Source organism: Lycorma delicatula, chromosome 13 (genome assembly GCF_047948215.1).
Source record: "Lycorma delicatula isolate Av1 chromosome 13, ASM4794821v1, whole genome shotgun sequence".
Lineage (NCBI taxonomy): Eukaryota > Metazoa > Arthropoda > Insecta > Hemiptera > Fulgoridae > Lycorma > Lycorma delicatula.
Window position 1 is genome coordinate 46,128,365 of NC_134467.1, and position 24,696 is coordinate 46,153,060.

A 24,696-nucleotide genomic window follows, 5' to 3' on the forward strand; every position below is an offset into this window, starting at 1 on the left:
CATGCAATCTCGCAGAATCTAACAATGAAAGAAATATTGAAACATTATCATAACGAAGATGACGAATTCAGTTTCAATATTGTGACACAAGATGAAACTCAGGTGCATCATTATGATCCAGAAGAAAAATGGCAGAGCATGGAATACAGGCAATCCAGTTTGCCACAATAAAAAAATTCAAAACACAACCCTCTGCAAAAAATCTTTTGACAGTATTCCAGAATTCCAAATACGGTATGTGACCGTTACCTGGAAACCAGGCCGAATGTAAATTCTGTGCGATAAGAGATATATAACATAAAGATGTTAAACACCTTGGGAAATGTGTGTGTGGAATTCGACAATTTACAGAGACAATAATAAATAATTCTTTCTTCCACATGATTTTGCTTAGCCACACACATAGTGTGCAACTACTAAAGCTCTTGTGAAGCATATATATAACATATTCACTGAAGTCTTATGTTTGAAGTTTTCCATATTCACTGAATTTGGCACCCTGTGATTTTCACTTATTTTTTAAATTAAAGACTGATATTAAAAGTTATTCATTTCACCACAATGATGAACCGAGGGACTCAGTGAGTCACACATGTGAGGATCTCACATTCTTCATTGACCGATGAAAAAATAAACGGTATGCTTTTGTAACAATGTACTTTTATATCGTATATACATATGTTTCAATCGACTAAGTTTTCATCTGTGAACTACGAGCGTGACTGTACATTACATTTCAGCCACCTGTGGCATTTAAAAACATTACAAAAATATTTATACATATTAAATTAAGGTAAACTTTTTAAAGTTTACATAAACATAAAATAATGAACACATTAAATAATAATAGCATTAAACATTGTTTAAAATATAATAATTACATTCACATGCAAAAATATTTGAACACACAAAAACTGAATAAATTACTACAGCAAAAAGTAAACTTTTGAAAACTCATACTTTTTTTATTACCAAATATTAATTATTACACAAATTGATGGTTTTATCATGAATACCACTGCTTTTTACAGAACAATACTAATCAAATCGATGAACTGTAATAAGTAAAAATGTACGATACACCTAAAATTCATAATCTCTGGATATGTGCACACACAACAAATAAGTATAAATTGTTATTAATTTTCAGTTTTTATATATAAAAATGAACTACTTTTCTATTAAAAGCATTCCTTCTGACTGCCATTTTGTTTTTTTCTTCAAAGGAAAAAGGTGGCCATATCAATGTTTTTATCTTTCTTACTTCAGTAACTGTTTTACAAGCTAAGCCTTTCATCATGAAAATAATGACATCATATTTTTGAAAATCAGTTATGAATAATAAAGTTGTTATTAAGTAGATAATTACCAGCTGGATTTCATTTTCGTCACTATTTAATTAATTCAATAAACTTGAACTTATTTTCATACTTTAAATGCTAAATAACAGCTAATAAAATAGAATTGAAAAAATCTCCAATTTCCCAATTTATAACAGAAAAGCAATGTAAAACTGAATTTTTTCCTTGGAGCTATTTGAAAGAGTTTATGAATTAAAATCCCACAGTACCAACGAACTAAAGGAAATTCAACAAGAAATAATGGCATTGACAACAATATTTTACATCAGGTGACTTTCAAATATGATTATGAGTACAAGAGTGTATAACTGCAAAGAGTGCTAACTTGGAACATCTTTTATAAAAATATGGTAAATATTTGTTAATGTAAATACAGAATTCAATGTCTCATTTCATTCAAAAAGTGTTACACGTCGAAACTGTTTAATCTGTAGAGATTTGGTTTGCCAAACTTAAGGAAAATAACCTATCTTCTTTCTTTTTCCCTTTGCTCACAATTTTGATTTTTCAATCAAAAAATGGTTTGAGATATATTAATAAAATTTGGTTTACACGTCCCTCACTACATCATTTATAAAATTAATAATTATAAAACTTTTACGTTAGAAAATTCCAGAATTGTAGGCATTTAAATTTTTAAACATTAATAGCTTGATAAAAATTAATTTGATTAGATAAAATGTTAAGCCTTTACTTTCAACAAAATGATCCCTCAGTTGTTCAAATTAGTTGATAACCAGCCGAGATACGGCTAAAATTTTATGTGACAATTTTTTCCTCATTGTGGCATTGCATTACCTACTTGAAAATAAGATAAAAAATTTCATTCATTATATCAAGCGGCCTAGTGTGTAAAATGTAATATATGAAATTAAAAAAATTAAAACTTTAGATTTTTAAAACAACGTCTAACTATTAAGAACCTAATTATTATACGAGATCACAGAAATATAACTATATTTATTGAACAAAACATAAAACAATTACCCGCCAGTAATATCTAGGCAGTCTTCATACGGATACTGTTTGTTCATTCCTTTACCCATTTTACCACCAATATTGCCACCACCGGTGAGTGCTTCTTGTTCCCTCAACTTTCTACGCTTTTTACTCCATAATTCATGACAATCTTGCCATAATGGCAATTCTGGTACTGGCATTCTAAAAAAATATAAATTTAACATAAATACAGTACAATCTAAAAAATTTGAAACTTAAAATAACAAATCATTTAAGATAAATTGCAGATTTATTTGAGTAATGGTCATATCTCCTCCCTTCAGCATTTAAATCAATTTTAGTTTTTGTTAAAAAAAGAGCTTTCTTGTATTAAAAGAAAAATATTTTAAATCATGCTACTTTTCGTAACGTCTGTTTTTATTTGCACGCAAACAATTTTTTTTTCAATAATATTCTTTAATTTTCTTTTTCTTTTTTTTCATTCATCATCACTCGGATCAAACTAAAACTAGATTTAAGTTAAAGTATTAAAAAAAAAAATATATAACTAAACTTAAATGTAATAATATATATAAAATATAACTAAAAAAATTAAAACCTATCGCTAAAAATGTATGTGATATTAGTCATAAGAGAAAAAAATAAAAAAACTATAACTAGAATAAAATTAAAATATTAAAAAAAATAAATAAAACTTAAATATCACAGACAAGATTTGACTAAAAACTTAAACTAAAATCACAAAAAGCTTACAACTAATACCACAGTAAGAATCTTAACAGTAAAATAAATTTATTTAAAAAGACATACAAAAATATATAAAATTTAACAAAATCCATACGGGTAAAGGACCGCTTCATGGGTAACAGCGACTAAGTTTAAAACTATGATCAAGAATAAAAAATGCAAATACTACTAGAACTAGGTAGATATATTAGATTTTGTAAATCGTATTTATACACCATAGTAATAACAGTACCTGATCTAACACTTTATTGTCATTCCCTGGATACAGTGAATGTTACTGGGTAGTTAAATTTGTGACGTAAGGCCGCATAACATACGCAATCTTCAAGGATGCGGTGCATAGTTAAGCGGTAGTCGCATCTTACGCATAGTGGTGCATTTTCTGCTGACATCAGGTAGCCGTGATTAGCTCTCATACGTCCTATCCACAATCGGGAGAGGACCACTTCCTCTCGGCAAATTTTACTTGGGAGGAATTTCCATGGCAACACAGTATCACTGATATGTCAAACTTTGTTGTTTACTACAGCAATCCACTCATTTTGCCACTTTGCGTGAAGTGAGAGTAATTAATTAGCCACATATTATACGCAGGAAATGAATTAGAAAATGGTGTTGTAGAGGAAGAAGAGGAAGTTGAGGAGGATGAAATGGGAGAAACAATACTGAGATCTGAATTAAAAAGAGCATTAAAAGATTTAAATGGCAGAAAGGCTCCTGGAATAGACGGAATACCTGTAGAATTACTGCGCAGTGCAGGTGAGGAAGCGATTGATAGATTATACAAACTGGTGTGTAATATTTATGAAAAAGGGGAATTTTCGTCAGACTTCAAAAAAAGTGTTATAGTAATGATACCAAAGAAAGCAGGGGCAGATAAATGTGAAGAATACAGAACAATTAGTTTAACTAGTCATGCATCAAAAATCTTAACTAGAATTCTATACAGAAGAATTGAGAGGAGCGTGGAGGAAGTGTTAGGAGAAGACCAATTTGGTTTCAGGAAAAGTATAGGGACAAGGAAAGCAATTTTAGGCCTCAGATTAATAGTAGAAGGAAGATTAAAGAAAAACAAACCAACATACTTGGCGTTTATAGACCTAGAAAAGGCATTTGATAACGTAGACTGGAATAAAATGTTCAGCATTTTAAAAAAATTAGGGTTCAAATACAGAGATAGAAGAACAATTGCTAACATGTACAGGAACCAAACAGCAACAGTAATAATTAAAGAACATAAGAAAGAAGCCGTAATAAGAAAGGGAGTCTGACAAGGATGTTTCCTATCTCTGTTACTTTTTAATCTTTACATGGAACTAAATGATGTTAAAGAACAATTTAGATTCAGAGTAACAGTACAAGGTGAAAAGATAAAGATGCTACGATTTGCTGATGATATAGTAATTCTAGCCGAGAGTAAGTGCATGAAAATAAACAAGAACAAAACAAAAGTAATGAAATGTAGTAGAAATAACAAAGATGGACCGCTGAATGTGAAAATAGGAGGAGAAAAGATTATGGAGGTAGAAGAATTTTGTTATTTGGGAAGTAGAATTACTAAAGATGGACGAAGCAGGAGCGATATAAAATGCAGAATAGCACAAGCTAAAAGAGCCTTCAGTAAGAAATATAATTTGTTTACATCAAAAATTAATTTACATGTAAGGAAAAGATTTTTGAAAGTGTATGTTTGGAGTGTCGCTTTATATGGAAGTGAAACTTGGACAATCAGAGTATCTGAGAAGAAAAGATTAGAAGCTTTTGAAATGTGGTGCTATAGGTGAATGTTAAAAATCAGATGGGTGGATAAAGTGACAAATGAAGAGGTATTGCGGCAAATAGATGAAGAAAGAAGCGTTTGGAAAAATATAGTTAAAAGAAGAGACAGACTTATAGGCCACATACTAAGGCATCCTGGAATAGTCGCTTTAATATTGGAAGGACAGGTAGAAGGGAAAAATTGTGTAGGCAGGCCACATTTGGAATATGTAAAACAAATTGTTGGGGATGCAGGATGTAGAGGGTATACTGAAATGAAACTACTAGCACCAGATAGGGAATCTTGGAGAGCTGCATCAAACCAGTCAAATGACTGAAGACAAAAAAAAAGCCACATATTTTGTTGTATTTATTCTATTTAACAGTAAATATGATGTTAAAAATAATTTTAACAGTGACAAAGAAAAAAGTCTACATTTATATAAACATAATATAATTTAATATAATTTTAGCTACCTTTGTTTATTATTATTTTTTTTTTATAGAACTCAATAAAACTTCAATAACTAAAAAAAAATGTAAACAAATTCATACTATTTATGCATAAACATAAAAAAGGTTGTTAACAGTTATAGAAGAAGGAATGAAAATAAACATAGGAAAAACTAAAGTAGAAGTAAACAAGAAAGAGGATTTGGTGGTAAGAACAAATGAAGGAAGAATAGAAAAAGTAAACAATTGCAGATATTTGGATACTATGGTGACAGAGGATTGGAAGAGCACACTGAAAATAAAAGGAGAGGAAAATCAAGAAGAGGAAATTACTATGTACTAAAAGTCTTGACTAAGAGTTAAGGATAGGTTAGCTGAATGCTATGTATGGAGTGTCTTGTTATATGAAAATGAAGTACAGATGATGAAGAGGAAAAGGGGCTTGGACTGAGGCTTTTAAGAAAATGAAGTGGAGAAAGTAAGAAAGGATGGATAAAATAAGGAATGAGGAAGCAATGTACAGGATGTAGAAGAAAAAAGAGCACTTATGGAAGGATACAGTGACGGCGTAAGGAACCTGCCAATACAAGCAATATTTATTATATACAGCAGATAGAAGTACGAGAGGTGTAAAGTAAAGACAGTTTCATTGTAAAAAAAATCTATTCAGAAAACATTATTTATTTCTCCATGTATTTCACAGTTGGCGGCAACATCAATTTTTCTATTTCTTTTATAACGTAACAACTCACACTTAACAAATATACTACCAATGTGACAACTTACAGAAAACAATGCAGTGTGTACGTTACTAGTGTGACCATGAATGACACAGGTTTGCCAAACCTTAAGGAGAGAAATTTCCCAGTGGTCTTCACTTAGAGATATCCCTCATAAATATTAATAAGTAATGAAAGAGTTAAATATCTTAAATATAAAATAAGATATGTATAAGAAAAAACTACTTGTTTGAATACAATAATTTGTAAAGGAAACATTGTTTTTATGTATTTTATTATGAAACTTATATTCAAGCATCTTGTCATATTGTAATTTCCTGAAATTCAGAAAAATGCTGGGTTATTTTTAATTATGCGACGATTTTAAGTTTGCGCATATAATACGTAAAATTGTTATGTATGCAAAAATCTCTAGCCTTGTCATAACCTAAATTACAAATTTAGGTTTTTAGGCTTTTTCACATGAACTTCCTCTGTCCATTTGATAAAATTAACAAAAGAGCGTGCATTTTTCTGTAGAGGAAATAATAAATTTAAAGATAGAGATTCCATCTCTAGCTAATAAAAATCTCCAATAATGTAAGTTCCTGCTTTAGTAATATTTAGTCTATTTTTACTCTGTAGATAGCAGAACTGAACGAGCCGATTCAAGGACTACTACTGGCCTGATCTTTGATTATGTTCTTTTAATAAAATAATTTCTTTATCATGTACAGCTTTAACTACTATGGCAGTACAATAATTTTTTTTTTTTTAATTTTAATTATTTAATGTAACAAGAAAGTAATATTCAAACCGGCTTCTCTCTTTTTTATGTTGCATATAAGTTTCAACAATTTACAAAAACACAGCCTTTGATTCATAACTTCAACATCTCATAATAATTTAACTTATATTACAAACAAGGATTACAGTAAATGGTATGTTCTCTAAAAATTTAATTTTTAGAATTTTAAAGATTACAAAATATTGTCTACATCCTGCTTAAAAACATTCAATATATTGTTTTGATAATATTTGTTCTCTATTTCTGATCTGTAAGAAGCACACTGAATTATCTGATTTCAACACAAATTGCACTTCAGATTCTGATAATTAATGAAACTGTATTGAATAAATATGGCAATCTATAAAACAGATCTTGAATGAAACACTAAATTTATTGTATGATTATTTAAAAATAAATTCACTTTTATTTAAAAGTGAACTTTCACTTGAACTGTAATGAAACTAAAAAAACAATAAACATGAATATTTTTACATTGGTCCTTTGTAAATATATACACATTAGAAAAAAAAAAAAAACTTAATTTAATAAAGGTAGCTGTTGTACTTCCAGTTGTGATTAGAACATGCTTAATAGTTTGTTTCAAAAGAATGCATATACCAATGTCATATGGAACAGATTAACGGAAAAACTTCTAAACTGAATAAAAGATTTTAAAGTTGAATCTATTAATTCCATTTCTCTTGAAACTAGTTTTGTTATACAAGGTCTTTCACGGGAACCAGATGTTTTTAAAATAATCATAAAAAATTGAATATTTACTTTAAAAAAAAGTTTTATTGGTACTGAAACACTTGTTAAATCAAAGCATTTGTTACTTACTCGTGAACGAAAAATTATGTCTGGCAAGCGATGTCCATTTTGGGCAATACATTGTTGTAGCCTTTCACGGTAACTGGCCTCAATTCTTTGCAGCATGTCTACATCAATCTGGGTGACGTGATGACAAATTGCTATCTTTAAGTCCTCCAATATACGCGGTTTATTGCCATACACATGCGATTTCAGAAACCCCCACAGAAAAAAATCACAACTACTCAAGTCGGGGGGGACCGAGAGGGCCAAGGAATGTCGCCGAATCTGGAAACCATCCGTCCCGGAAACAAGTTACAGAGAACAGCCATCGTTGCCCTCGCTGTAGCTCCATCCTGCTGGAATAACACATTTTGAAAATCGATTCCCCGGTTTTGTAACTCAGGGATGAAGAACGTATTCAACATCGGAATGTAACGATCAGCTGTTACAGTTATGGCAGCGTCATTTTCTTTAAAAAAATATGGTCTAATAACACCGACCTTTCCTATTGCACACCAGACAGTCACCTTTGGGCTATGAAGTGGTCTCTCGTGAAGCCGATGTGGGTTTCTTTCGGCCAGATACCGGCAATTCTGTTTGTTGACGAAGCCATTCAGATGAAAATGGGCTTCGTCACTCATTAACAATAACAAATTTTCATTTTCTTCAAAAACGGTAAGCGTTTGTCAACAAAATTGAAATCACCGTGTGAAATCATGCTCGTTTTAACTGCTGCACAACGGCTATCTTATAAGGATGGAAATGCAGGACGACTGTATGCAGGACTGCTGAATGCCTCTGAATAGAGCGGCGTGGGCTTCTGACAATGGCTTGTCAGAACTAAAAATCAATTAAATTATAGCCCTTTAAAGTATGACTTAATTTTTTTTGTATTTAAAAAATTTTTGATCCCAAGCTGTGCTAAAAATTTATTTTGAAAAATGAGTTAAACATATAACGTTTTTCAAACACAGTGGTTATAGTTTATAGTTTCAAACACAAGGGCTGCAACCTTGTCAAATTTGGCCATAGAAATAAGCTTTTAAAAATATTAGGATTTCCTAGAATTTAGTTTATTTATTCATAAAAAAAAATTGCTACTGATTTTATAACAAATCAAAACAATTTTGAATCGTCAAAAAAACAATTTTTGATCCATCAAACACTAACAAAATAAACATACCTACCTGGCACTTGGGATTCTTTAAATTACATATAGAAATAAATGTTCTATTAGTTCCTTCTTATACCACTATTTTATGCTAATATTATTTTACTATAATATTTTTTAAGAACATTGGTAAAAAGAAATTATAATAATGGTGTGAAATGTTTAATCATATTTCTAAATAGTTTGTCAGATCAGTATTTTTGAAGCTTATTAAATCAATATGCTCAGTACAGTAAAAAAAAGAGAAAAAAGAACGACTACTAACCTTTCAGGATTAACGTTCTTTAACCAATTAGATTTAAGCGCTTGTTCGGCAGTTATTCGTTTTTCTGGATCTAATTCTAACATTTTATCTAAAAGATCTAAAGCAGATGTTGGCATAAAAGAGAAATGCTCTCTTAATTGTCTTCTATGTGTTTTCTTTGGTTTTAATGTATGCCACAGAGGTAATTCGATAACAGAAGGCCAAACAGCTGGTGTCGGTGTGCCGCACATACGTGATATCATTTCTAACAGCATCGGTTCCACATTGGCCTGAAGAAATAAATAAACTTATTAACTTAGATAAATGTAATTAATTCCTTTAAGTAAAATCTTTATGTTAATACGAATGTGGAAAACTATTTTTTCCTCGGTTATATCGACTCACAGTACAAAATGAAGCCGATACTTTTACAGGTTCCACCAAATTTTTTCTATTCAAATAAAATTTTGCAAGTTTCTTTGACTTTTTTCAATAGATTTTCCTGACTTGATTTTACAAAATCTACCCAAATTTTCAAGACCTTCATTACCCTTTTTTAGGTAATTGTTCATGTACAATCTAGTAATTGTTAAGGCTGAATAGCTGAATGTTGTAACTAATAATGTAACTGAACGAGTATCTTCAAAAGTTCTGTGATAAAATGAAACTAATACAAGCCAGTGTACGCTCAAATATATAAATTGACAGGAGTACGTTGCCAGTTAAATGTAAGTGGGGCTCAACAAAATTAGCGATAAAAAAGCCAACTTAAAAGGAGGTTTATTTAATCAAAAAAGAACTTTGAAGATTTTAAACTCAATGTAATTTTTCTTTAAACAGTTTAAATTATGTTCCTGTTTAGCTTTAAATATCAGAAATAAACAGAAAATCATATTTCACTATCAAATCATAGTAGTTTGGTGGATTATCTGTAAGATGACACTTCTTACCTATTTAATTTGAAAACAGTGTTATACTTCTGGTAACCAAACTGAAAAATGAATCTTAGTTCAGTTTAAAATAGGCTATCTCCTGCCTTTGATCTGACATTGAAATGCTCTCTTGAAATTAAATTCTATGTTAATAGATAAAATCTGTAAAATTATTATATTATATCCAATGACGCTAAAAACAAATATTAATTAGCGATTTTCTTGTGTTTAACTGTTAGGTACAACAAACATATATTTATATCATGCATATTATGATAAAAATGTTTAATTATGTCATATATATTTATATGGCATACATTTATGTCAGTATGTTTTCTCCTGTTGTTGAATTTTTTTGTGATTTGACACTTTTATATAAACAAAAAAATATTTTTATTTATTGAATTTTTTTCAAATTTTTATGAAATCTCTGGAAGTAAGTTTAAAAAAATCCCTTGAAATAAGTTACAAACAAAAAACTAAAAACATCACTGAGAAAGTTAATTATATTAACACAAAAAAATGATTCACTAACTTGCAAACAGGCTGACAAAAATTAACATTATTCTGATTACATTTAATTTAAAACAATTTGGGAGTAATTTTGAGAAAAGTGATGCCTAGTTCATAACCAATTATTCAAGCTTAAACTTAGCAAATTGTAAGAATGTTGGAAGAGATTAATTGTAGGCACCAAATAGCTTGCTTTATTACTTCAAAAATGAAATGAATGAAATCACAAGGCAGTAAAAAACCAGTAACGTGGGTGCAATACAGCAATGGAGTGGAAGAGGAAATGTGATTACTGCTAACAAAATGCTAATTTTCTAAATTCAAGCAGTTTCCAAATGACTTGCTGTACATCAAAGATCAAACAATATGAATATAAGATCAAACAAAGATCAACAAAGATAAAACTAGAGATAAATATTAAAAATCAAAAAACATGATTGCCAAAAAAAAAACTTTGCTAATGACCACTGCTCTTTAATATAGGATAATTAAAGAAAATACGGGTAACAATTTTGTACATAGTGTAATTTTTTTCTTTCAAATTTTTAAATTTTATTTAAACATATATATAGCCTATGAGACTGCAGGTAATTTAAGGATTCCAATGTGGGGTTAAACATCTAAATCGGTGCAGCCTTTGAGCTGCTACAGAGGAACAAAATATATACATACACCCTGAATACTTACACTCCTTTTCAGCAGTCGAGTAAAAAACCTCATTTGTAGCTTTACTCCACGTCCAATGATTAACAATAAAAAAGAACGGGATCATCACCACTGATGTGAACAGCCTGACAACATGACATCTATAATTTCCAAATAGTTGTCAAACATGTTGTAATATTTGATTAGATGATTTCACTAAATATTACACGGTATGACAACTATTTCATTATTGTACAAAAAAACACACATTAAGAACCAAAATTTCAAAATTGTTGTACAACAATCAGCTCACTCTTATTTAGGACATTTTCAAATTATTTTCTCAAACAAAAAATTATATACTTATAAATAAATAAGTAAACGACATACCTGAAATAAAGGTTTCTTTAGGAACAATTCACCAAGAATACATCCGCAAGACCATACATCAATAGCCGGACCATACCTCTCTTCACCAAGTAATAACTCAGGAGGTCTATACCATAACGTAATAACTTTATTTGTATAAGGCCTTTGACGATCTTCAGCATTATATAATCTTGCTAAACCAAAATCGGCTAATTTTACTTCACCTCTATTAAGAAAAAAAAATTTATGGTTAAAAAATAAATAGATTATTGACATTTTAAAACCGAGTCTAGTTTTGCTAACAGTGTTCATCGGTTATAAAGTGCATAAAATAAATAAAGGTATCCCGTAATTTTCAAAATATAAAAAAAAGTAACATTTTTTATTTATATATTATGCTCTACGTAACTACCACTGTTTCGGAAACACATTTTGATTTCCAGCTGTGCTAAGCAGTTATGTTTGTATGTGAGTTATGCTTGTAATGGCATTGGTAATACATTCCAGGAGATTATTTATATTTTTTATCTTTGTCTGATGTATAGAAACGTTTATTTTTCCTGTGTATGAAACTTATGAGACACCCAAAATAAAATATTGCTATATAAAATTTTTTATTTAATCCAAATGTAACAGTATAACAGTATAGTGATCAGCAACTATTAGATTTATCCAATACTCATAAAAAAATTCCATGAATGATGCGATACTTAAAATTACATTAAACTAAATACAGCAAAGCTGTATTTAGTGGCTGACCATAAACATGTTTAACAATAAAAAAATATTTTTAACCTTTTCAATGCTTTAATGTGTAACCGGTTTTTAATTTTAATCAACTGATGATGAAGAATTCCCTCGATAGCTATTGATATGCAAAAAAGAGAAAAAATAAGACAAAAAATAATAAGATAAGGCAAGAGCTTTATATTGATTCTGTACTTTGGTTTTTTTTATTTGACTTTTTTCTGGGTGAAAAATGCTTCGCCATTATCTTAGCCCAAACGTGAGGTATGCGCTAACTAAATTGTAAAATTCACAATTAGAAATGAAATAAAATCGACCAGAAAACAAACCGTGAAATATAAATACAAAACCTAGTAGAATAACAAAAATTAAAACAAAATAAAAACTTAACGTAGAAATTTAAAAACAACATCAAAACAAACTAAAATATTAAAAACAAAGAAAAAACAAAAAAACTTAAACCAAAATGTTAAGACACAAAATACAACTACTGTAAAATAACCTAAAAACACTATTAAAAAGTATGTAAAATATTAGCACTTTGGTGGGTTAACCTGAATTTTGTTTATGGTTTTGAATTAATTAGTACAGGGGATGATATGGACAAAAAAATGAATTTAATATAAATATATACATACTGGGAAATTTTGAAATTTGTGACTATACAGTTCATATACGTTCATACATATCATCCTCTGAATTAATACCTCCTTACGGTGGTTCTGGAGGCTAAACAGAAAAGAAAGAAAGAAAAACTGCTTATACTGCCATTTAGTTATTACAGATACTTTAATTATGTGGAACATACTTTGACCATCAAAGATTTTTATAAAAACGACAGTGTGAAGACTGCATGTAAAGAATTTTACCATCAGTTTAATTTAGAATACTGCGATTGTGTACCTTCAGCAATGAAAAAACAAACTGATTTACTTTGAAGTTACCTTAAAAGCGAACTGTACAAAAAAGTAAAAAATATCTTCCTGTATTCTATGAGGACCAAATAATGCTTTGCTAAAAAGAAACTAATTGGAAAAACTTAATGTAATTATAGAGACAACTTCTTTAGAAATAAAAAAAATTATTATTGGTCTGTTTTGTTGCAAGTTAAGCTACACAGATAAAAAAAAATTCTTGCTAAAAATCAGAAAATACAGATGATATAAAGATTGAAACATGTTTATCCATTGGTAAATTCTGTTTAATCACTAGCCAGATGGCAAACACAGTAAAAATAATGAAGCCAGTATATATTTTTGTTTCTTTCTTTGTTTATTATAGTATATCTTTCTCAAAAGCAACTTGAAGAAATTACAGACAAATATACAGAAAGAAGAATCTTGTAACATAATGAGTAGAAGATGAACAAGCTCTAAATCAGAAAGAAGTGAACTGAGGAATTCAAAATAAAACTTGAAAGCAGAATAATGATCTGAAAATAACAAAGTTAAGATCCGAGATGACAAAACTATTTTTGACAGAATACAGAAACGATTAACGTGAAGCACTGAAAGTGTAAATTAACTGCTGTTACAGAAATTTAAAATAAATAAGACTTTAACAAAGGCAGTTAAATATGATAAACGATAATGACAACTAAAGATAAGTTATATATCTACTTCATACACAAGAAAATTTCTCTAGAGTAAAATTACAAAGGATGTACACAAGTAATTACTTAAATGTGTCTATCGTGAAAAAATAAACACTGAAAAACAAAAAATAAGTTTACAGTAAACAGTGGAAAATATTGGTGTAGAGTGTAGTATTGCATTCTGCACTCATATCGGACGAAAAGTAGAAAGGAAATGAATAGATGTCATGATGTATGCTGCTGGAAGATGATGAAAACATCTAGTACAAATAGATTTGTCTGAAAAAATATTGTTAAGTGATGAACCAGATCGATGAATCATATATTACAACCTTTCTTTATTGTTTACGTATTCACTAATTATTGATAATTATATCACCACATCGGCTTAAAGAGATTGTGAACATTAAGACATGGAAATTTTGTTTTATATGAAAAATCTCATGTCTGACCAGGACTAAAACCAAAGAGAACATTCAGAACAAAAAGTTCAGACGTTACTACTCAGTCATTAAAGTCTGTATGTTATATTATGTACCTATCGATCGTAAAGACTTACTATAAGATAATTTCAAAGTTATTCTTTTTCATTTTAACCTAATCCTACATCATACATTTTTTATATGCATAAAAAAATATACATAGCAGAGGATTAACAAAGTTTATCAATATTCTACATAATTAAATATTTACAACCCAATATCTATTACATTTACAAAATATCAGGTTACGTTATTATACTAATAACCTAATTTATCTGTACCAGATTTAATGCAGATGGATAATAGTCTGGATACATTGTTTAACTTACTGACATTATAATAAATGCCCGGTGTAAAATACACCAACTTATTTGAAATCATTTTTAATATACATTTTAGAAGTAATTCTAAATTCACTTCAGATTAATTTTGTGGAAAATCAGCCGAAATTTAAGTTAATAAATCTTCCGTTTCTCTTAATGGGAATGCAAAATGTTATGTATTTATAAAACAGTCACCTAACTGACTGTTCTAAATTCGACAACATTTAATTTACTGATGAATTAATAGAAAAAAAATCTAAATTTGCTTAATTGAATTAACCAATAAAATTTATTCTACTACGGATATTTCATAACACTCTATCAACTTGAAATTAAAAATATAATTTCACAAAAATTATGAAAGAACTAGAGGTAGTTCTGAGATTTTGTCTGTATTAAAAATATTCTGTTGCCGAATCATTCTGGATAATCAGGCTAATACAGTACTTCTATTTCTTGAAACACTTGATTAATCTAGACGGTCTGTTCCATTTCTTCTACTGGACAACTGGGATTTAGCATTTACTTTTATAATCACACAGTGCTATTGACTACAGAAATACAACAAAACTTAAACTAACTTGTTGTTCATAAGAATGTTGCTACACTTTATATCACGATGAAGAAAATTCTTTTTATGGCAATAATTCAGTCCGTCTAATAACTGCTTCATTATGCTGGCATTGTGGCTTTCATTGAAATCCACCATACCAGATTCAAGTAAACCCATTAAGTCGTGGTCCATATATTCAAAAACCAAATAAAACGATCCTTTATCCTGCAAAAAAAAAAAAAAAAATAAGATACTACTTAAATTAATTCTGTTATTAATTTCTACAGTAAATAACATCTTAATTAACTCCTCTTAGAAAAAACTACTGATAATGATAATAATAATTAAACCTTAACAGACTATTCCATCCATGTCAATAATTCCAATATAAATAATAAGTCTTAAAAAAAATTTATAATTTACAAGTTAAAAAATTAATCCGTATAATTGAGCTGTGTATGGTTGCTTGCACATAGGAGTACCGTGCAGCGGGGTGGGTTTAACAGATATGATTGTTTTGAATTTAATTTTGTCTTTCTACAGCATAAAATATTATATTAAATATAATTAACTGTGAACAAATCAGTACCTACATCGGTTCTAGTCTTCAATTTTTTTAGATCTTTTAACAGAAGAATAGAAAATTAATGTTAACTGTAGTAAAGTTGTGTCAGAGGAACAAAAAGTGAAACTACAGTTTATGATGGAAATATTATTAAAAGTGAAATGAATATAAATCATAGAAAAAAACAAGATAGGAATCAGTATTACAAAGCTTTATTAATAATCTTGCAGGAATGTAAGTAATGTTATGAAATAAGTTGTTAAAAAGTATTCGGGAAGTTTAGACGATTTGGTCTGGGAACTGTACAGAGCAATTAAGGAATAAGTATATCTAAAGTACGAAATGAGAAGGCAAAAGAGCTACTGAAAAAATGCTAGGACTGGTGATAAATGCGAAGGATTCTGATTGAAAAGAGTAAGATATTCCCTAAATGCTTTGTACGGAAAATGGTATTTATATATCTGAATTGCAGATGGACAGCAACATGATAAAGAAATACTTGCACAGTTTTGAAATAACAGAACAACTGAAAAATAATAAATCAAGAGAATATTAAGACATGAAGCAAAATTTACATAGCGGTTACAAAACTGCCACGATATTGCCCTAAGGATATAAATTAAAAAAATCTCATGTTTTGGCTTTAGTTCTTATCTCATTCAAACTATCATTTTTTTTCAATGTGTTTTTTGAGAATGTTACATTATCCTTAAGTTCAATTCAAGCTAAGCTTCATTATTATTAGAGTATGTTACACAAAAAGTTACAGGGGTCGTCACTGTACTATATTACAATTGAAACTCTAAGTAACAACATAGAATAAAAATTATACCTTTCGGAAATCGAGCGCATCCTGTTTATCTGTAACTACTTCACGTAAATTAACAATATTCTTATGATTAAGCTGCCTTAATATTTTTATTTCTCTTACAGCCGTTATAGGAAAGCCATCCTTTTCATTTTCTAATCGCACTTTCTTCAACGCCACAAGTTCACCTGGTAAATGTAAAAACAGAAAGCAATAAGGACTACAGTTTTTATTTTTATTTTGTAATTTCTAATGAAAATGTATATTAAAAAAAAGGTACACATATATCTGGGCTTAGATTTACACATTTAGAGAACCGGGAGAGATTGTGATAGTGTAATTTTCTAAACATGTAACTAACATACTACCTATAACAAAATCTTACATTAGAATACCATAGAAACCTACACAACTATACTTATGATTATATCAGCATACGTACAACACTTATCTTAATAGTATTAACTGCTAAGACAAGACTTGAACAAAAGATACACAGACAATACACTGGTAATGCATCTGGGAACCTAATGCAAACCAAAGGGATACAACTACACTTCAACATGTTCATAAAATAGGCAGGTTATAGTTAAAAAATAAAAATTTATAAACAATACTGTAGTGAATTACAATCCTGTTTTCACTATTGAATGCCATAGAAGATGAAATCGATTAAACCTATTCTGCATTCTTGAAGTTTCTACAAAGCAATTTGGAAACAAAATAGAATCATCAAGACCAACGTATGCTATTGAGAGAAATCACATTTATAAACGATAAAAAATATAAAATTTGGCAACTTGTTCACCAAGATTAAACACAGCCATTCTTTTGTATATTTCAGCCGATATTTTACATTTCAATTCTCCAAACTAGCATCAGTATCAGTTAAGTAAGAAACATATTTGTCACTGGTTGATGGTTTACAAAGTAAATAATGCTTCACCTTCCATTGTTAAAATGAAACAATTCTGAATCACAGAGTACAATTCAATTAATTACACTGATAAAAAGGACGACTTTTTATACAAAACACAACATTCTTTACTATGAAAAATTGTAACATAATATAATTACAAAACCTATGCGCATGTGGCCGAAAATAAAAAGCAAGGTGAATTCCGTACGTTCTACTCTACCAATAAAACTTATGGGTTGCATATACATAATTCTCCATATGCGATGGTGGAATATACTATTTGGAAATTTGGTTAGGGTAACTGCATGACAATCTCTTTGCAATCTGCATCTTCCTGACCCCCACCTTTTTATAAACAGTCAACTGACCTTCAAATTAATCACCCTAGTATGAGAATACATATTAAAGAGTTGGATTTCTTTAAGGTAATTTCTGATCGACAATAACAAATAAAAGTACAACTATCTTTTAATTCTGTAACTGATACAACAAAATCTGTAGCAAATATAAATAATATGTAATAGTCGAATAATCTGTAAATAGTCTTGAATACAAATATTTTACACATAATACAACGATAACTGCTTTTGAACATACATCTGATATTTTCTGGTATATTTAATGAATTAATATAATAACATTTTGCTATAGTACGACAAATGTAATAATTGTTAAGTAATAAACTTCAGCAGAAAGAAAAAAATAAAACATTTTTAATTTCTACAAAGTATACTAAGATACCTACATCAAGCAGTAGATATAATTATACCTTTCAGGTTAATGTTCACATCTGGCCAAAGTAAGAGCTCGCCGCTCATCACAATAATGCACCACCCGCACGCACCTTTGATAGATACTACAGAACTCCATTACCTATGCTTGCTTTGAAGCACTTCCACACATGCCCAGATTTGGATTCCAGTGATTACTTCCTTTTCCCATATCTGAAGCAATAGTTTGCCAGAAGAAGGAAACATTTTGAAGAATCGCTTTAAAAAATGAGGTAAAAGCTGAGAAAATTTCTTGAAAAAAGCTTACTTTTTCAGACTTTGAGTTTGAGAAATTGCATTATACTGAGAGTATTAAAAAGTTGGAAAACCCCTGATTTAAATGTATCGAATTTCAAGCCGAGTATGTTGAAAAATAATTTTCTTTTTTGAAAAATCTTGTGTTCTCACTGTCAGGTTGAGAACTTTCTTAACAGTACTTGTAGGCATAAATATGGAAATATCTGACTTGTCATAACATAAATTTCTTTAAAGGCTTGATAAAATGTGATTAAATCATATAAAATAAATAATTTTCTCAAATAGGAACAAAAATGTGAGTAGAGTAATAATCACAATGAGAACAAAAAAAAGCCACACATGGAGGTGTTCTCAGAAATATCAGAGAGAATTTAGAGTAGATTCCTCAAATCAAACAAGTTGATATATATATATAAATATATAATTTTGCGTTTTTTAACATAAATTCTCATCACAAGAAAATGACTGAAATATTCTGATCAATTTTTTACAGTTTAAACTGATATTCTCATTAATAAAAAAATCATTTTTGTAAGAAAAATGTCAAAAATTGAATAAATCTTAAAATAAATCACAAAATTTTAATAATTAAAAATTTAATTCGTGTGAAATTTGACATTCTGTAATTACTGTTTTTAAAATTTGTTATATTTGTTTACATTTTTTAAAAATAGAACTTTTTTCCTTCTGTAACATTCGACAATATTTCTAACAACCTTTTTTTAATTGTTTTTCAAAACAATGGAAAATTGAAAATTTGACTCAAAATTACGACCACTCACTAATGATTGTCCCCAACAATTTGGCTGTTTTTAAATTACATTTAATAAAGCGGGGTGGTGCTTTTTGTTCACAATAAAATTTTTTTTGTATAAAAAAAGTTTTCAACAAAATATTTCTTGAATCCACATGTACACCCAATGAGAATAGTGTATCGAGAACTAACATAAAAACGTGTTAAGTTCCATGAAATGATAAGGAGATTATCGCATTATTAAAACTTTATTGTATGTAATAAGGTTTCATATAATGCAAAGGTAAATCTAATTTATACTATTTCTAGGCCGATTAAACCAACTGATATTTGACTTATATTAACTGAAAATGTATTACGAATAAAATTAGAGATCTTTTGAACACATCAAAAAAAAAAAAACTTTGGATTTTTTGTGTACCATGTCTCCTCAAAAAAAAAAAAAAAAAAGTTTCTCTTCGTGGATAGCTGACTATCCTAGAACATTTACATATGACGGAAATGTTTTATGTTGTCGAGTTTGCGAGGAAAATATTTCCTGCACAAAAAAGTTTCAAATACACCAGCATTTCAAGACAAGCCTTCATATCGCAGGACTGCAAAATAAAGGTCCACGACACCTTATAACAGCGGCAAGTAGCAGTGATATCGCTTCCAAATGTAAACAAAAAACCACTTTAGCATGGATTTATTCAAAGCATTGTTTAAAAGTAATATTCCTCTTCACAAACTTACAAATCCTACCTTCAAATGATTTTATTGTGAAAATATTGCTTGAATGAAAATATACCAGGTGAATCAACATTGCGTAAAAATTACATCCGACAATCTACCTACATGTTCTGGAAGAAATACGTAATGAACTCAAAGATAGCATTATTTCATTTGACAAAATTACCAACAGTTATGGCCATTACATTGCGAATTTAACTGTCATTGTATTAAAACTAGAGCCTTCTTCTTCCTATATGGTGGCCTGCAAAGACTTTGAAAAGACAAATTATTCTACGATTGTCAGATTTGTGAATGAGGGTATTAAAAATTTTTTCCTGAATCATCTGCATATGAAAGAGTGTTTATATTTCTCTCAGATGCAGTTCCCTATATGATCACGGCAGCCAAAGCCCTCCAAGTATTTTATTCCAATTTGATTCATGTGATGTGCTTTGCTCATGGAGTACAACGACTGGCTGAAGAAGTACGATCCACATTTGGGAATGTAAATAAACTAATTTCCTCAACAAAGAAAGTATTTCTTAAGGTACCTGCTCGCAATAAAGTCTATAAAGAAAACCTGCCAAATGTGCCATTACCTCCTGAACCAGTGGTAACTCTATGGGGAATGTGGATTGAAGCTGTACTGTTTTACAATGAACATTTCGAGGGTATCAAAGGGATACTAAACAACTTTGATAGTACAGAGGCTATGGCAGTTTGTCAGTCCAAGGAATCATTTAACAATTCTAGTATAAAAAAACATAGCTGTGATTAGCACTCATTTTTCCCACATATCTGCAAGTACTAAAAAGCTTGAAACTCAAGATTTGGCATTAACTAAATCTATTCAGTTAATGAATAAAATCCGCCAAATGAACTCTGCATTGCTAAATGTATTCCCATGTAGACTTAAAGAAAAATTTGAAAACATTTTGAACAATAACCCAGGCTTTGAACCTTTGTGTCAAATTGATAGTTTTATTAATGGGACGGGTGAACTGTTGCCAGAAACAATAAGTACTAACATAGCATCCAAATTCAAATACTGTCCAGTTACCCAGTGGATGTGGAACGATCCTTTTCCACTTATAAAAATATTTTGCGTGGTCGAAAATATAATTTTACTACCGAACATTTGGAACAGTACTAATTGCATACGTTTACAAATGTAACAAAATGTTAAATAACTGCTAAATTATTGAATTTATTCAACTACTTACTAACTATATATCGATTTTGAAATAAAAAACTAATATTATTATTTTTTTTTTATTTAATGTTGCATTTAATTCGATCTCTAGTGATGAGACTCTTAGTAACAATAAAAAATTTGACTGGCGCAAATATTTTAAAAAAGGCCATACAGCAGCAACTGATGATCCAGGTCGAGGTGGTTTGGAGCCGTCAAAGTTATTGTCTCAGTTTTTTTGGGATATAAATGGTAACATTCATGTTGATTTTCTACCCTGTGGAGTCAATATTAACAGTGAGTACTACTGCAAGATGTGCGCAATGTTCTAAAGAAAAAATGGCTTGATGCGATCACTAAAGGCATTCTGTTTCTGCAGGACGATGCACGACAGCTCACCACACTATATGCATGATACAAGATCTTGGTCCCCCCCAACCATTCAGACCTCACTCACAGTGATTTTCAGCTGTTTGGGTTCTTGAAATTGTTCCTGAGAGGTCAGAATTTCAACAGTAATGATGAGGTGAAGTGGTCAGTCCTATCTTAAGATACGACTTACCACTACAACATTGGTTTCAACATAATGAGATCTTTCTATACTGTGTGTATCTAGGCACTAATGAAATGATGGGATAAATGTAGCAAGGGATAAATGCATCCAGAAATAAAAGTATTTCTTACTATCATAAGTGTCTTCTACATTTATTAAAAATTAATAGTTCCAGATTGACCTGAACGCCCATTGTAGTTACAAGTCAATAATTTAAAAATATTTGGATAATAGTAAGTAATAGTAATTTTGAAGTGGAAGGGGGCAGTAGCAACACTAATTTAATTAAAATTCTTGCTTAAACATTCATCTTTGCAGTGAAAGGCTGATTTTCTGGATGTCCAACGACATCCAGATAGTTTTATCTGGATTGCTTATATCCATAATAGACAATTTAAAAAGTATACACTACTTAATAGAGTATTTAAAAATCTAAAATACTATTTGAATGAAGTTTTGCTTCAACAGGAAATCAATTTTTATTGATCTTTTGTTTGTACTGGGTTTTTAACAAGACTTTTTTGCAATTGATAAAGCACAAAAAATATCTTAACTTTATACCTGGTTTAAAGTAATTATAAAAATAATTTATGAAAAATTGATGCAGACACATTAATAATTCAAGTATGAACTATGATTTAATGACTTGCATCCAGGGATGTCACATGAAAACCCTCACTATGTTTGTCTACACTGTGGGCTGACTGGAATGAAAAAAGGAATATGATACTACACACTTTGTTCATTTAAATCAATTATGTGATCCTGCAGCTCATAAATGAAGATCAACATTACAGCAAGTACAGATGGATTTTTTTTTTAAAGAAAATGTGTTTTTAAAGTACGATTTGATTACTGAATGTCGCAAAGTTTTTTTTTTTTTTTTTTTTTTTTGTAACAGTAACTAAACACAATTTCATCAATATGTTTTTATAATGCCATTTTTTATTAATAAGTAAGGTAATGCATTTTAATTTCTTTCTAATAACTTTTGTAAACTCTGAATCTTTTATTAGTAAATCTCTACTCATTGGATTTTTTGTAATGCATTACTGTATCTGCTTTATGTTATGTTGTATATAATACGTTTTATACATATTATATTGTATAATACTATTATGGACTAATTAGTTATGACAAATTATAATATTTAAACAAATTGTTAACAATAATTAATGATTATCGGGTTGGCCAAACTGCTTTTATTTTTTATCATAACAATTGAGATTACTTTATTGACAAGACGCATTCTACTTTTAACTTATGACTTATTTTAATTTTATTACAATGATGATCAATTGTTGTTATGTATGTATATAAAATTTTACTTAATTTATCATATTTTATTTCAATTTATTCAACTTCTATCATTTTAAATAAATTTTTACACATCTTATAATTAATTGTATATTCCTGAAGACGGATAATAATCCAGAAGCACTCGAATGATTACTAACATAAATGTTGGTAAGCTGAATTTTATTATTTTTATATTATATATAAGATACCAATGGTGCCATGTTGAGAAAATTTAACCTAATTTATTTTTTAGTTTTTATTAAGTGCGATCGATATCCATTTAAGATAAGAAAATGACATGTATAGTATATATAATAAATCTTTTTTAATTTACTACTATCTAGTTTTTATTATCTGGGTGGTCATGCAAAAGTCAATCTGGATAATCAACTTTCCACTGTTATATGAGGGCAAATCAAATATAAACTGAAATTTTTGTTTTATAATTTATTGAAGGATAATAAAAATACATAATCAAAATATTATTATATAATTTCCTCTTTTGTAAATACATTTTTCCAGGCAGATAGGTAGCATGTTGATCCCATTATTGTAAAATGAAGGTGAATGTGACTTCAACCAATTGTGCATGAATGCTTCAACAGCAGCATCGTCTTCAAATTTCTGTTCTCCAAATGCTTCTTTTAGTGGCGCAAATAAATGATAATCGCAGGGTGATAAGTCCAGATAAAGCAATTTTTTCTTCAGTTTGGGCCGTGCTATGGAGTCGAGCATTTTCATGAAGCAGAATGACTCTTGGATTGAAATTGACATCTTTTTTGACAATATGCGAGTTTTGGTTCATCTAAAGGTTGGCAGTATGCAGAACTCATTGTATGATGTTCATGGAGAAAATCAACATGCAAAAAATACTGTGGCCAGAGCCTTTGCAGCTGACAGTCACGTTTTGGCTTTAATGGGTGCAATTTATCCCTTCTTTTGCCACTCTGTAAGAACAGAGTGAGACATAATCAAAACAGGCAAGTGACTGTTTTGATTATGGGATGTAATGGTGCACCCCAGTTTCATTGCAGGTTATGATTAAATGCAAAAAAATTCTCCTTCAGTTTGGTAATGACTCAACAACCACTGGCACACCTCTAGCCGATAGACCTTCTGACCTTCGATGAGAAGACGAGGCATCCATTGTGCTGTCACTTTTTTAAATCCAAGATCGCCTGTAATGATTGCCTGAGCACTGCTGTGGCTTATTCCGATCTCAGAAATAATTTCTGCAATTGTTAATTGACGAATGAAAACTGTTTAAGCCAATCTTACACTTGAGTCTTTTTAAGTGTATTGTCCTCGAACTGTGTCTGAAGTCTTCTCAAAATTTTAGATGGTTTTTCATATCCACTGCTGTGAAAAATTTAATAATACATTGCGCAACGCAAGATGATACCTCATGCTCCGACATTGTGATACTGACTAGAAAAAAGTAGAGAGCTGGCCTTCTAAGAGCCAGCACCCCCCCCCCCTCCCCTACACACATCCCTATATACAACACTGAGAAGTCATGCCCCTCTCCTTTAGCCGTGTGCCAACGACAACAAAAGTTCTGGTTTATATTTAATTCACCCTTGTAATTAACCAGAAGTACCCTCGTAGAAGTACAATAATACTATATCAATAAGTAATCTCCAGAAATATTAGTAAATACATTAGATAAATCTGTACAATTTACATAACT

The 24,696-nt window shown here is 29.8% G+C and overlaps 1 protein-coding gene across 9 annotated transcripts in view; it reads right to left on the reverse strand.

The window, feature by feature from the left end:
* Positions 1 to 24,696, reverse strand: part of Cdk12 (Cyclin-dependent kinase 12) — a 137,225-nt gene that overhangs the window by 35,111 nt on the left and 77,418 nt on the right. For all 9 annotated transcript variants that reach the window (XR_012758766.1, XM_075381780.1, XM_075381779.1 and 6 more), the window contains 5 exons: positions 16,572 to 16,735; positions 15,203 to 15,399; positions 11,497 to 11,701; positions 9,038 to 9,306; positions 2,349 to 2,522 (listed from right to left, as the gene is read on the reverse strand). Coding sequence is in view for 8 of the 9 variants with exons in the window: in XM_075381780.1 (XP_075237895.1) it covers positions 2,349 to 2,522; positions 9,038 to 9,306; positions 11,497 to 11,701; positions 15,203 to 15,399; positions 16,572 to 16,735 (1,009 nt within the window). In the remaining variant the exon portion in view is untranslated. The remainder of the gene's footprint in view (positions 1 to 2,348; positions 2,523 to 9,037; positions 9,307 to 11,496; positions 11,702 to 15,202; positions 15,400 to 16,571; positions 16,736 to 24,696) is intronic.